We start from the raw sequence: 12,006 nt of genomic DNA on the forward strand, positions 1-12,006 counted from the left end.
CAAAAACTCACATATGAACATTTATTTTAATAGTACTTTATTTTACATGAATTATAAAATATTAAAATTTTGATACACAATAAGGGTTTGACTTTTGATTATGCATTAGTAGACATTATTGTATACATTTTGACTTTTAAAAATGACGTATGTATTTAATTAACTTATTTTTCTGTCAAAAAAAAAACTTATTGTTTATTATAGAATATGAAATTTTACAAAATAATCATTTTATTTTATCTTTTTTTTACAGAAAAAAAACCTTATAACCAAAAAAAGATTCTATAATTCCTTATTTATTTTTATAAATACCATATAATCCTTGTAATTTGAAATTGTTCCAAGTCTCTCCCTCCCTGAATTGATGAAATGTACTAGAGTCACTCTCAAAGATCCTATTTTGGATAGTATACTATTACCTCAAGTCAGTAATATGGTAACCTGCCAGACCAAAATCCTTTTCTTTAGATCAAGATGTGGACATTGGGAGTGTTTGAAAATAGAGATTAATCAAACGGTTTTGCAATAGGTGTTTATGTGACAAGTTCTTATTTATAAACTAGTTTGATAAAATTGTGGAAATTAAGATGAGTTATAGATAAACATAAACTTTTATTATAAAATAATCTTTTTGGTGCATCGGAAAATATGATAAACTAATCTTAACCGTTTATTGTAAATTATAAGTTATTTCCATAAACTCTTTGTACATGGATTCATTGGTTTGATTTTCCTTTTGAGGAATATTATCAAATGGATATCCATAAACTCTTCAAAACTTAAAAAAATAAGTTGTTTAAAAAACATTAACGTTTTTACCATAAAATAAACTCAGATGAATTTTTTCAAACGTGTTTATCATCCAAATTGCCAACTAATTTCAGTTGTTGAGTTGGGATAAATAAACCTAAAAAATGTTTTCATTACTTCTATAAGTGACTAAGTTATACATGAAGGGCATGAAGGTCAAAGTGGCCACAATTGAAATATTGAATAACCGGTGAGGGCATATTATTATGTAAAAGTGGCCTAACTAGAAAGGGCAAAATGGTCATGCGGTGCCGTCCAATTGGGAAGAATAATAAAGAGTATATTCGAATATCCCACTCGAATTATACCTTACGTGAAGCGGATATTCGCCCCTGCAAACGTGGCCCCATCGATCCTACGTGGAATTTAATAATATGACGTGGCAAAACTAGTCGACAACGAACACCCATTACTTTGCTCATTATGATCTACGTGTCGTGCTTCAAATTGTTTGTTGGCTTCTTCCGTTTTGTTTTCACTAAGATAAAGTGCTAAGAGAGAGACAAGGAAAAAAAACACATCCACTTAGAATAGGTCATTTTATTTAAATGTTAAGTTTGGGCTAATATCACTCTAATTTTAGATTATAAATATCACTAGCAAACCTGAGAGTCTGAGACTATGATGATTTAATCCAAATTTTATGTTGGGTTAGTTGAAGAGCAAATAAAAAATAGATAAGATTGTAATAAAATTATGTGGACCATAAAAATTAACTACATTAACTCGATATATATTGATGATTTTAACCATCGTTAAACATGAAGTATAAAAAAATAACAAGGATTTTTTTGCATAATAGATCATTGCGTAACATTTGTGTGTCTCTATGTTTGTTACTTTTGTGAGTAGTGTAATGCTCAACATATAACATCTATCAAGTGAGAGAGATATTTTTTATGTAAGAGTAAGGGGAGTAATTTCTAGGTGCTTGCTGTGGTACCTTAATTTAAATGAGGGTACGGTATCTTAAATGATGTAAAACCTCTTTATCTCCAATTTTTTTAACTTCTAAAAGTCTCTAGTATAATCATTCATGAGCATTTTAATAGATTATCTCATTATCTTGTCGTTCGCCAGACACCAATTTCCATATTTCACCCTTATTGTGGTTGATAACTCTCTTGTTCTTTCTTCGTATACAATTTCACTTCCACCACTAGTTTCTGACTTAAAAGAGCTACAACAACCGGCATGACGTCTAAGATTCCAACAAAAGTTAAAAGGTCTAATCTTTTCTCTTTCTCTACCCTTAAATTTCACAATTTCATCTAGTCAGGGTACCGTACCCAAAAGAATTTCAGGGTACCACAGAATTTACCTAATTTCTAACCTTTAGATTAAACTTTATTAGAAAACCCTCACGTAACACATAAACTATGATTTTCCTGTTCCACAATTCAGTGCCTTTGTTTTTTCTTCTATCTCTTTCGCTGCTAATGTTTATATAAGTATAAACTAAAACAGTTGAAAATCGCTACTAAACACATATGTGACTAATTAAAACAGTTGAAAATCGCTACTATACATATATGTGACTAAAACAAGTGCAATGGGTATAATTGCAAGAAATTCCAGTGGAGATGGTATGGCTACTGCTACTCACGGCCCGTTGGCGCTCCTTCTTCCCTTGTGGCGGAGGCCATGGCGTTCCGGTGGTGTTTGTCTTTGGCTAGAGACCTTGGATTCTTTAGAGTGATTCTTGAGAGGGATTGTTTGCAACTCTTTGAGGCTTGGAAGCAGAACAAACATGGTGCATATTATTTATTTTCTGTTTTGAATGACTGTAGAGAGTTAGTCTCATCTTTTATTAGTTTTGATTTATCTTTTGTTCGTCGTTCCGGTAACTCAGTAGTTGATTTCTTGGCAAAGAACTCCTCCAAGTTTCCCAACGTTGTTTGGCTTGAAGAGGTTCCGCCAGCTTTGGACCCTTTGGTGGCTTCGGATGTACTAGCCTCTATGGCGATTTGATTTTAATATAATGTTATCTAGTTTCAAAAAAATAGTAAATACATATATGGATTTGATAAGACGAATTCAATCAAGTCTCCATACAACGGAGTTTGTGGAAAGGGAACAATAGAATGTTGGCGGCAAATGATGTTGTGATGGTGTTTGAATGGCTCCGGCGGTTGCCTGCATGTTAGCACTTCGGAGCTAAGTTAGCAAAGGGATAAGCTTAAAGACAATAACTTGAGAGAGATATGTTACCTTTGAAGGGGAAGGAACCTCTTTTATAGTCTGGCCTGAGATTTCAACCTTTGGGTGCGACATTGTTGGGTACGAGAGTTCGGCAATGATTAGTAACCTTGAGTGACGTTTCCTCATAAGAAGGGCTTACTAGTCCTTACTTAGAAGAGGATTATATTCCGAGTCACTAGATTATTGTAAAATTAAGTCGGCATGAGGATATAATAGTTCCATTGCAAACAGTGATCTATTATTTGGTTTTCAAATCCTGTGGATGTAAATTTCAGAAAAATTCTGTGGATGTACTATTTCATACCGTGGCTTGGGAAAACCATTTTTGTCTTTTGCATTGTCGGCTACTAGTATATAAGCCCGTGCTTTGCACGGTGAGTATGTGAGCAGAAATTATTTAATACAACATATTTCCTACATATATAGTACATAATATCTAACTTATTATATGATGCATAAAAGGTATTTTCAACACACTCCATTGCTTGTAAATTAAAACACCAACCAATCAATGAAAAAAAAACAACAGTTGCGAACAATAACTTGACAGGAAACTTACAGGGCATCCTATGGGGTCTTAATGTCGATTTAATACATCAATAAGACCAATTTTTTTACTGGTAAATAAAAAAAGTTAACGTTTCCCCTTCCTTCAATCCATGTGATGTGCATAAGGTTCTCCAACCCCTTCCAAACCTCGCATAACGTAGGCCAAGGAACACTGAGAATTTATAATCAACTTTCTTTCTAGTTGGTCCTCTCAAGAGCCCGTTGTAAACCTCACCGTCACGAAAATATTCATAAACATGTGCAAGCAAGTTCTGCCTGCATCAAAGCAATATAATAAGATCCTTAATTACCAAATAAAAATGTTAAGCAAGTTGGTTAAAACCATACCATCTGACAGAAGCAATCTATTATTTTAGTAGTTCAGTTGTCGTAAATGTTATCAATACAAATCATTATCTTCACGGGATATAAGTCAAGTTTGAGTGATCATAATAAAACAGAAAGAATTCATCAGTGAGCATAAGTGCAACTATTTTAATCCAGAAACCAAAAGAGGTCGGAACAGTAAAAAAAGGAAAAAATTAGAGGGGGGCAAGCATGACCATCATTGGTGAGTTTTGTCACTTTGTTTCTTTGCATCTATTTTTGGACTTCATGTCACTACTCCTATCATTAACACTACTACTGATTCTGTCACTTATCTTTTTATGTTTATTTACATGAAATTTCTTCTTTTAATTGCCACTATCATTTATCTCTTTTATGTCTATTCACATGAAATTTCTTCTTTTAATTGCCACTATCACTTATCTATTTATGTCTATTCACATGAAATTTCTTCTTTTAATTACCACTGTTTTTGGCTCAGTGCATTACTCTTGTGTTTCACATTCAATGTTGATAATAAATATAAAAATCACAATTTAATTGATAAAGGGCATAAAAGAAACCTTATTTTTCAAAAACTTATAACAAAGCTAAAGACAGAGAGTGGAGATGTTGAAAATTATTGAACCACTGCTGTCAACACAATGGTTCACTATATATTTATAAGACAGAGAGTGGAGATGTTGAAAATTATTGAACCACTGGTGTCAACACGTCCTCCACGTGTTGTATCATTACAATTCATACCATCCCGTGCAATGCAAGGACGGTGATAAGAAAATCAAATCAAACAGTCAGCTTTGTGCATATGAAATAGAAAGTTGATGAGGATACTTATATTGAGGACGAAATGGTGAAAACCATTGAATAATATAAAAAAGAGATTATGCATATCTTCTGTTAAGTTGAACCTTGTCTTGCTTTTATCCGTTTTTTTGTGTATGCTTTAATTTGAAGAGGGAAAATAGGAGCATAAATCAGTGCACTACACTAAAATAGATAAGTCAATTCTTGTGACTATATTCTATCCTAAGCTAAATTCAAAGTGAACATGTTAGACCAAATAGATTCCTGTGTGGACCTTATATTTGGCTTTTGCAAGTTTAATTATGGAGAAGTGACTATTTTAAGTCACTCCTCTGAAGCAAGAGGGTGAAATTAATTTTACATGGCTGCTAAAACTCCCACCCTTCTACTAATTTTCAGTGAAAGTTCCTTCTGCTGGGAATGCTAGGAAGAAGGTTTGACACACAATTTGTATGTTGGATGAAAGTGTGTTGCAGGATGAATGATCTCAACACCATTGTTCTGTGAACTCACCCCAGACAACAATATCAAATGCATTAATTACTTCACAGTAATTGCTATTCAGTAGTCAAAAATTCAAAGCAGTGTATTTCTAAAAGAACGCAATTTTATATGATTGAAGTATTAAACATGAACACATGATGCTTGATGATGAACACAAATAACATGGCATAAAGAAATAACAGGGCACACTCAACCCTGAGCATGTGAAGATCATCAGTTGTATTAGTATATAAGCATGGGCTTGATGATGAACACAAACAATTACAGAACCAACTAAAAGTAATTATCATCAGTGAGACTTAATACTAAGGCTCCTAAAGATGAGATCAAACACACACAATATTTCCTTCAGCTTTTGACAGCAAAATCATTAAATTAGAATATTCAATGACAGTCAATTCATACTTACAAACTCATTATTGTACAATACTACCAGTTTAATTAGCCTTGCAAGCTAATTTTTCTAGTGCAAATTAACAGGAAATCAAGGTCTATGTCGATAACTTGTTAGCAACCCGTGCAACAGCATCAGCCCCCACCCTCAGTTCAAAAACATAAAAAAAAGGAACACCATCTGCTTATCACTGCCATTGTAGTGGTGGTTGTGTTTGTTATGGCTTTATTTCTAGCCCTCTTGTTCCTCCCTTACAGTTGAAACCAAACTGCAGAAGAAAAACCAGTGTTAATCCTATTAAAGATACATAGCCATTCAAGGAGAAGATTCTCAGAGAAATAATGGTCAGGAAACATCTAATTCCCTCGCCTTTTTTTATACTTAGCTAACTTCCTAATAACTGAATAACCCATTCACATAATAGATTAACTAACTATGATAGAATATAGCAATTTGCAGTTATCAACAGAAAAATGAAGCAAGTTTTATTCTGAAACTGTCATGAAGAAAGCCAAAGGCTAATAATTTTTTAGTAATAAATTAAAGTAAAACGTAACATGGAGAAAAGCTAGAGACAAAAGACACATAGGCTAATTCTGAAACGCACAACCTCCCACTCTCTTTCTCCAAATTCCAGAAAGTTCTCTTTCTCGTTAACATTCATCCATCCACCTCCTTCTCTTTTCCCAGTAAAAAATCACCTGCATGCATCATGTAGCAAAAAAAGATACATCCCAATCAAAAGAGAGACTTAAATTGGAAAGCAAAATCAAGGCAAGTTGCATGTTTTCAAAAAATTAAAATCAATATTTCTTCCTGTTTATGTATATCATTAACTATACATTCAAGTTCTAAAATCTGGCAGAAAATAGGGACTCATCAATTCAAATTTACACCACCTCATTATCTTCAAACTTGTCTTGCATGGAAGGTGTGGGTGGAGCATAAAAACGATTCCCACTCTCTCACTCTCTTGTTCTGATATATGAAAACAAAGGAGAAGAAGAACAACAAAAAAACGATTGAAAGAAGAAAATGGTCAAAGATAAATGAGCAAAAGGGAGGAGGAGGAGGAGATCTTACCGATGGATTTTTCGGAAGCACCGGGGTTTGGAAGTTGTTGTGTGTGGCTTCACACACAAGATGAAGGAGGCGTTGGCTGGAGGTGGGAAAGCAATTGAGTGTTGGTGGATGGGTGTGGTAGATCTGAAAGCCTTGCTCTTAATTTATATATAGCCGGAAAAAACACAAACCGGGAGCAATACTCTATGTGAAAATGGACTTGAGGTGGATTTCAAATTTCAAATTTTAAAAGTGGGAGAAACATAAGAATTCCAGACAGCTAGCTAGCAGTGGGAACTAGGAAGATCGTGGATAAAACTTTTCAACCGGGAGAAATATTATACAAACATAATATGCAAACATTTGTATATGATCTGAAATATGCATAGTTTGAAAAACATATTTATCCCACAGCTAATAAACATATACATCCCTTACAGCTAAGCTAACAACATTAAAGGGAGCAGAGAAGAATAAACCGTAACAGCCTTGAAAGGAAGCGGGAGAAGCTGACGCGTGGCAAGTTGCTGGGAGAACGCCACGTCGGAATTTTGTCGTTCTAAAGGGCTTGTGTCTAGTATAGATTGGATTTGGAGGATATGGGAATGTTGGTTGCAGAGGTAGGTAGGTGTGAGAAGAAGAATTATTAACGGTTCGCAATGAGTATTTTTTTTCTTTATTAAATTAAATTGACCATTTTTAATAACAACATTTTTTTTTACAGTCATAACAACATTTTTGTTGGTAGAATAGAACTGGTAACCACATGATTTTGTTTAGCCTCGTGAACGTTTAGGCTTTCTGTGTGACCAAACAATTTGGGCTTTTCCCTATATTTAAGCCTCACTAACTTGCACCAAAAAGTGATAGTTAAAATATCACTGAAGTGTATTAAGTTTACATATTTTTAAGCTGTAGTGGCATTCGATGCGGGATTAAGTCCTTTCGATGCAAGTCTAGATGCTGCCATTCGATTGGATTGTCTACCCTTCCTTTCCAAGATCGCGAGCCGGGAAGAGAAACCCCTCCACCGGCGCCATGCTCAGATGCCTTTGAATATGAAGAGGAGGTTTCTCCTGTTAGTGGTTTCTTTCCCTTAAGAGTCTGTCTTTTTTCAGGAGGTTCATAGTTGTAGTGGGACAAGGTTGTTCCCTTGTGATGAGTCTATTCCCCACTACCCTCAATCTGCATTGTATCCTCCGCCTGATTTTTTAGGCTCTTAATGAAACCATTATCCATTGACAAAAAAAAAAAAAGCTGTAGTGGCAGTTAAAATATAAAACTCATAATTTCATTATGGTGTTGGCTGTGGCTGATTTGGTTTTGATTATGTGGTAAAACCATCTTTTGTGGCCAAAGTTTTATATCCCGTTAATGATATGTGTACTACCAAAAATGTATACATCATGAAAATCCTTTTTTTTTTATATATCGCTTTCGTTTACTTCACATTTATCATTTATATTTTTTCTCTTCTTATTTCTCAATAGTGTACTACCTCCATCACGTATGCATCAAACTTTATTGTATATATATTGAGAGTCAACTAAACAAAATTTATTTATTGAGAAAATTGTGTGCAGAGAAAGCCACAGTGCCATCATTTGTTTGCATGTTTGAATTTTGATGGTTTTCAATCACTTGGGAGCATATAATAAATTGTTCTATTCAAGAGAATAATAATACATAAAGTGTTCACTTATATGCCACTTATATGCCATTCCCTGCTTCCACCCCTATTTAGGTTCACGACCGCGTCGTTACCATTTATACTCATTACTCATTAGAGAAGAGTATTTATCATGATATCCTCAAAAACTATCTTAACCATTGACTTCAAAAGTGTAAGCAACTCCTTCAAATCAGAGGGCATTTTAGTCAATCGAAGGATAGGCCCACACTGAAAGAAGACAAGGTTAAGATTTTGGTCAACAATGAGAATGGATGGCATGGCCAAATATGAGCTTTTGGGGTCAACAAAATAGAGTGACAATCACGGATTGAGTTACTCATTAAGTTATTCAGATATCAACAGCTATAATTGGGAAAAAAGAAACAATATTTGAGAGCAGAGCTGGAATTTTCCTCTGATTCATAAGGTAAGAATTAGATTTAACCAACAAGTTAATTCATTACTTTCAACAAAGTTAACAACTGAGGAACAGACACCATTCACAAAATACCCTCAAAAAGCAAGTTCATTCAACAAAGTTATAAGTCACTTGATATATCATCAAAAGTTATTCTAATCAACCGTGACATTGAACACATCACTCCTCTCCTCTTCCTTCATCTTAGGCACAGTGACCTTGAGCACACCATTCTTCATCTCAGCTTTGATCTGATCAATCTTGTAAAGCTTGTCCGGCAAGTCAATCCTGCTGGTGTAGCGAAGACCACCACCAACCTCCTCCTCACTTTCCTTTGGACCTTCACCCCTGATGGTCAGCGTGTTCTGCTCCACAGCAATCTTCACATCCTCTTTTCCCAGCCCAGGCATGTTCACACGCAGAAGCAGAGCATCCTCTGTCTCTCGCGCATCCCAGCCGTTTCGAGCTCCACGAGGGTTGTTCTTGAGCTGATCCACCGTGTTCAAAACCTGGCTCAGACTCCTGGTTGGAGGAGTGATGAAGGGGCTGTTCATGAGCTGATCCACCGTGTTCAGAACCTGGAACAAGCTCCTAGTTGGAGAAAATGGATCATACACATCTGCAATTACACAAACCATGCAAGATCAAACATCACTGAAATCACCACCATTGAGTTCAGAGTAACCAACACAGATCAAAATCAATTACTACATGAAAGATTATAGTAAGTAAAACATGATTATCCATCAAAATCACACATCTATTTACTAATTTTTTCTTCATTTAGGCAAATCAAAGGTAATAATTAGCAACAATCACTGAAAATTCTAATCTAGTTCAAGAAATCGAATCGAAATTGGGGAAAACTCGAATTGAAATCTACTTAGTCACATAAATCCATTCAATCTGGAGTAACATAGCTATAATACGCATGAAATCACAAAACCTAAGAGTGACGGAAACAACAAAACTCATTATTTACAATGGTAAAACCAACTAGCAGACTCAAGTTTTTAGATAAAAAGTATAAAGTATAAGTTCACGATCCTAATACACATATTTCTGTAGAACGGATGTATCGGAACTAAACTAACAGTGAGACTCCAGTTAGCAATTGCTACAGTAAAATAGCACTTGAAATAAACAAATTCAGAATGAAGAGAGTACTTTCAGCATTCCAAATTCCAAGTGGTGTTTGCTTGTGTTCTTGGAAACTGTACTAAGCATTGGCTTGAATAAATGTTATTATCAGTTTTGCTTCGTCCACAATAGAAGACAATAAAATACAAGCTCCAAGGTCAGTGAATTTTTTTACTAAAAAATTTAAAAACAGTATCTGGTTTCTGTATAATAAAAACAACTGGTTAGAGGGAAAGCTGATAATGCTGATTCAAATGTCTCTATTTTGAATAGTTGATGTTCAAATCAACGAACACTCAACAACCAACTACAACGTCTTATCCCAGTTCCCAAGTGACCATGTATAAGGAGGGGAAATGTTCATTGGCAGTGAGATCACCATACTTCTATTCTTGGATTTTAAAGGAAGGTCTTTTACTCTTTTTCCTTAGTCATACTCTGGTGCAGAACAGCAGATTTGGCCTCTCTTTAGTGTTCAGGACATTGTTTACTACTTTACTTCTAGGAATCTGATAGCTCCTGGTATTTACACTTGAGTTATAGAAAAATGTATGCTCTAATTATAGTAACAGAATCAAGAATAATAACAGATAAAAGAGGAAAAAATAGAGACTCAAAGAAGCAAAATGCTACTCTGCCCCAGAGTTACAGCACATTCACAGAGGAATACGAGATCGATTTTGAAATTAGTTTTGCTAGGGGGGTTAGCTTAGTTTCTGCTTGACCTCTAGCTTTCTTAAGAGTTTTTCTTAGGATGATTCCTTATTAGTTATCACCACTCTTTCTACCCCTTCTTCTATTAAAAATGAAAAAAAAGAAATCTATTCAAAACCATTGATCTGTTAACTACTTCCTAGAAGGAATTGTGATATGCTACATTTCCTTCCCAAGGAAGCTGACAAAGTGTTAACTTATTCTATCTCTATGCTCAAGCAACAATGACATTCATACCTTTATATACACAAAGAAAACCCAACCATTCCAAATTCTGGAATCTCAATCCTCCTTTTTACTCTTCCCTTTTCCTTTATGCTTTAACAATAAATTAAACCCTATTCCTAAGAATGAAACCCTTCTATTCATATTTCATAATCATACACACAATAACAATAAATTATCAATTACCTCCAATGGCGATGTAAGGAACACGATGCTGGCCAGAGATGTAGACAGAATCTGAAACAACAGCGTAGAGGGGTGTACCAACCATGGGAAGATTGGCGGAATTCTGAAGAAGCTGGAGAGTGGAAGGTGCCACATTGAGACCATCCTTGAGGAAGAAACTCACTGCAAGCCACGGAAAGCACCTGAATCCTTGCACCCAATAACCCAATTCTTGCATATGCGATCCTCACCTCATGTCACATAATCTAGTCCGAGTGTTTCACAGTGCACTAACACACAAAATCTGGGAGATAGACAAAGATAGGAGAAAACCTGTTTTATTGTTGAAATCCGTAAAAAATACAATACATACGGTCTGGTCCTATTATATGACCTTAATTAACAAAACAAATATAATCTTATCTGGTTACTTGATTAGCAAGTAACCTACTAATATAAGTAATATCTAAAACCAATATCTATAAGTAATTATCTAAAACAGAAGATAATAAAAGATAATTAAATATAACGAACTGAATTATATCGAACAGGTTGGAGGGTATTTAAAGCATTCAATCCTCTAATGCTGCAAATTAAAGACACTAGTTTAACTTTGGCCCCATGCTATAAACTAATATTTTTGTACATTTTTCAGTTGCCTCATTGGTAGGGAAAAGTTTCTGGTTGCTCTAGTGTACCATGTATCTGCTGAGGGAAGAGTAAGAAACTAGCTCATAATCAATTTTGCAGAGCCAGCAAAATAGGATGAGCCTCTTCTGGTTTCTTGTTTTCTCGGCACATCTTGCAATAGCATCTTCTCTAGTGAAGGAATTTGAAGGCATATGCACCTCAACACCTTGCTAGCTATTTCAGAACTTGATTGAAAAGCAAAAAAAATCATTGTGAGATTGTACTATGCTAATATGCCGCACCATAATTAACTTCTAGTGTCCTTTGTTGTCTAGCAGTTTTTAATTTTCTTTAATTTACAAGAAT

The 12,006-nt window shown here is 34.8% G+C and overlaps 1 protein-coding gene and 1 long non-coding RNA gene across 3 annotated transcripts; both read right to left on the reverse strand.

The window, feature by feature from the left end:
* Positions 1–5,553: 5,553 nt before the first annotated feature.
* Positions 5,554–8,039, reverse strand: LOC130747852 (uncharacterized). 2 transcript variants are annotated; one of them, XR_009022527.1, is made up of 4 exons: positions 6,698–8,039; positions 6,514–6,592; positions 6,225–6,315; positions 5,554–5,882 (listed from the first exon to the last, which is right to left on the reverse strand). It is a non-coding gene; the product is annotated as an uncharacterized LOC130747852 (long non-coding RNA). The 2 variants fall into 2 exon arrangements; XR_009022526.1 differs by having other exon boundaries at positions 6,514–8,039.
* Positions 8,040–8,787: 748 nt separating this feature from the next.
* On the reverse strand, positions 8,788–11,387 carry LOC130747854 (heat shock 22 kDa protein, mitochondrial-like). Its single transcript, XM_057600904.1, has 2 exons — positions 11,032–11,387; positions 8,788–9,385 (listed from the first exon to the last, which is right to left on the reverse strand). Exons 1-2 carry the CDS (start codon positions 11,246–11,248, stop codon positions 8,922–8,924), a joined length of 681 nt encoding a protein of 226 aa, XP_057456887.1. The 5' UTR covers positions 11,249–11,387; the 3' UTR covers positions 8,788–8,921.
* Between the last annotated feature and the right edge of the window lie 619 nt (positions 11,388–12,006).

This window comes from Lotus japonicus, chromosome 3 (genome assembly GCF_012489685.1).
Source record: "Lotus japonicus ecotype B-129 chromosome 3, LjGifu_v1.2".
Taxonomy (NCBI): domain Eukaryota; kingdom Viridiplantae; phylum Streptophyta; class Magnoliopsida; order Fabales; family Fabaceae; genus Lotus; species Lotus japonicus.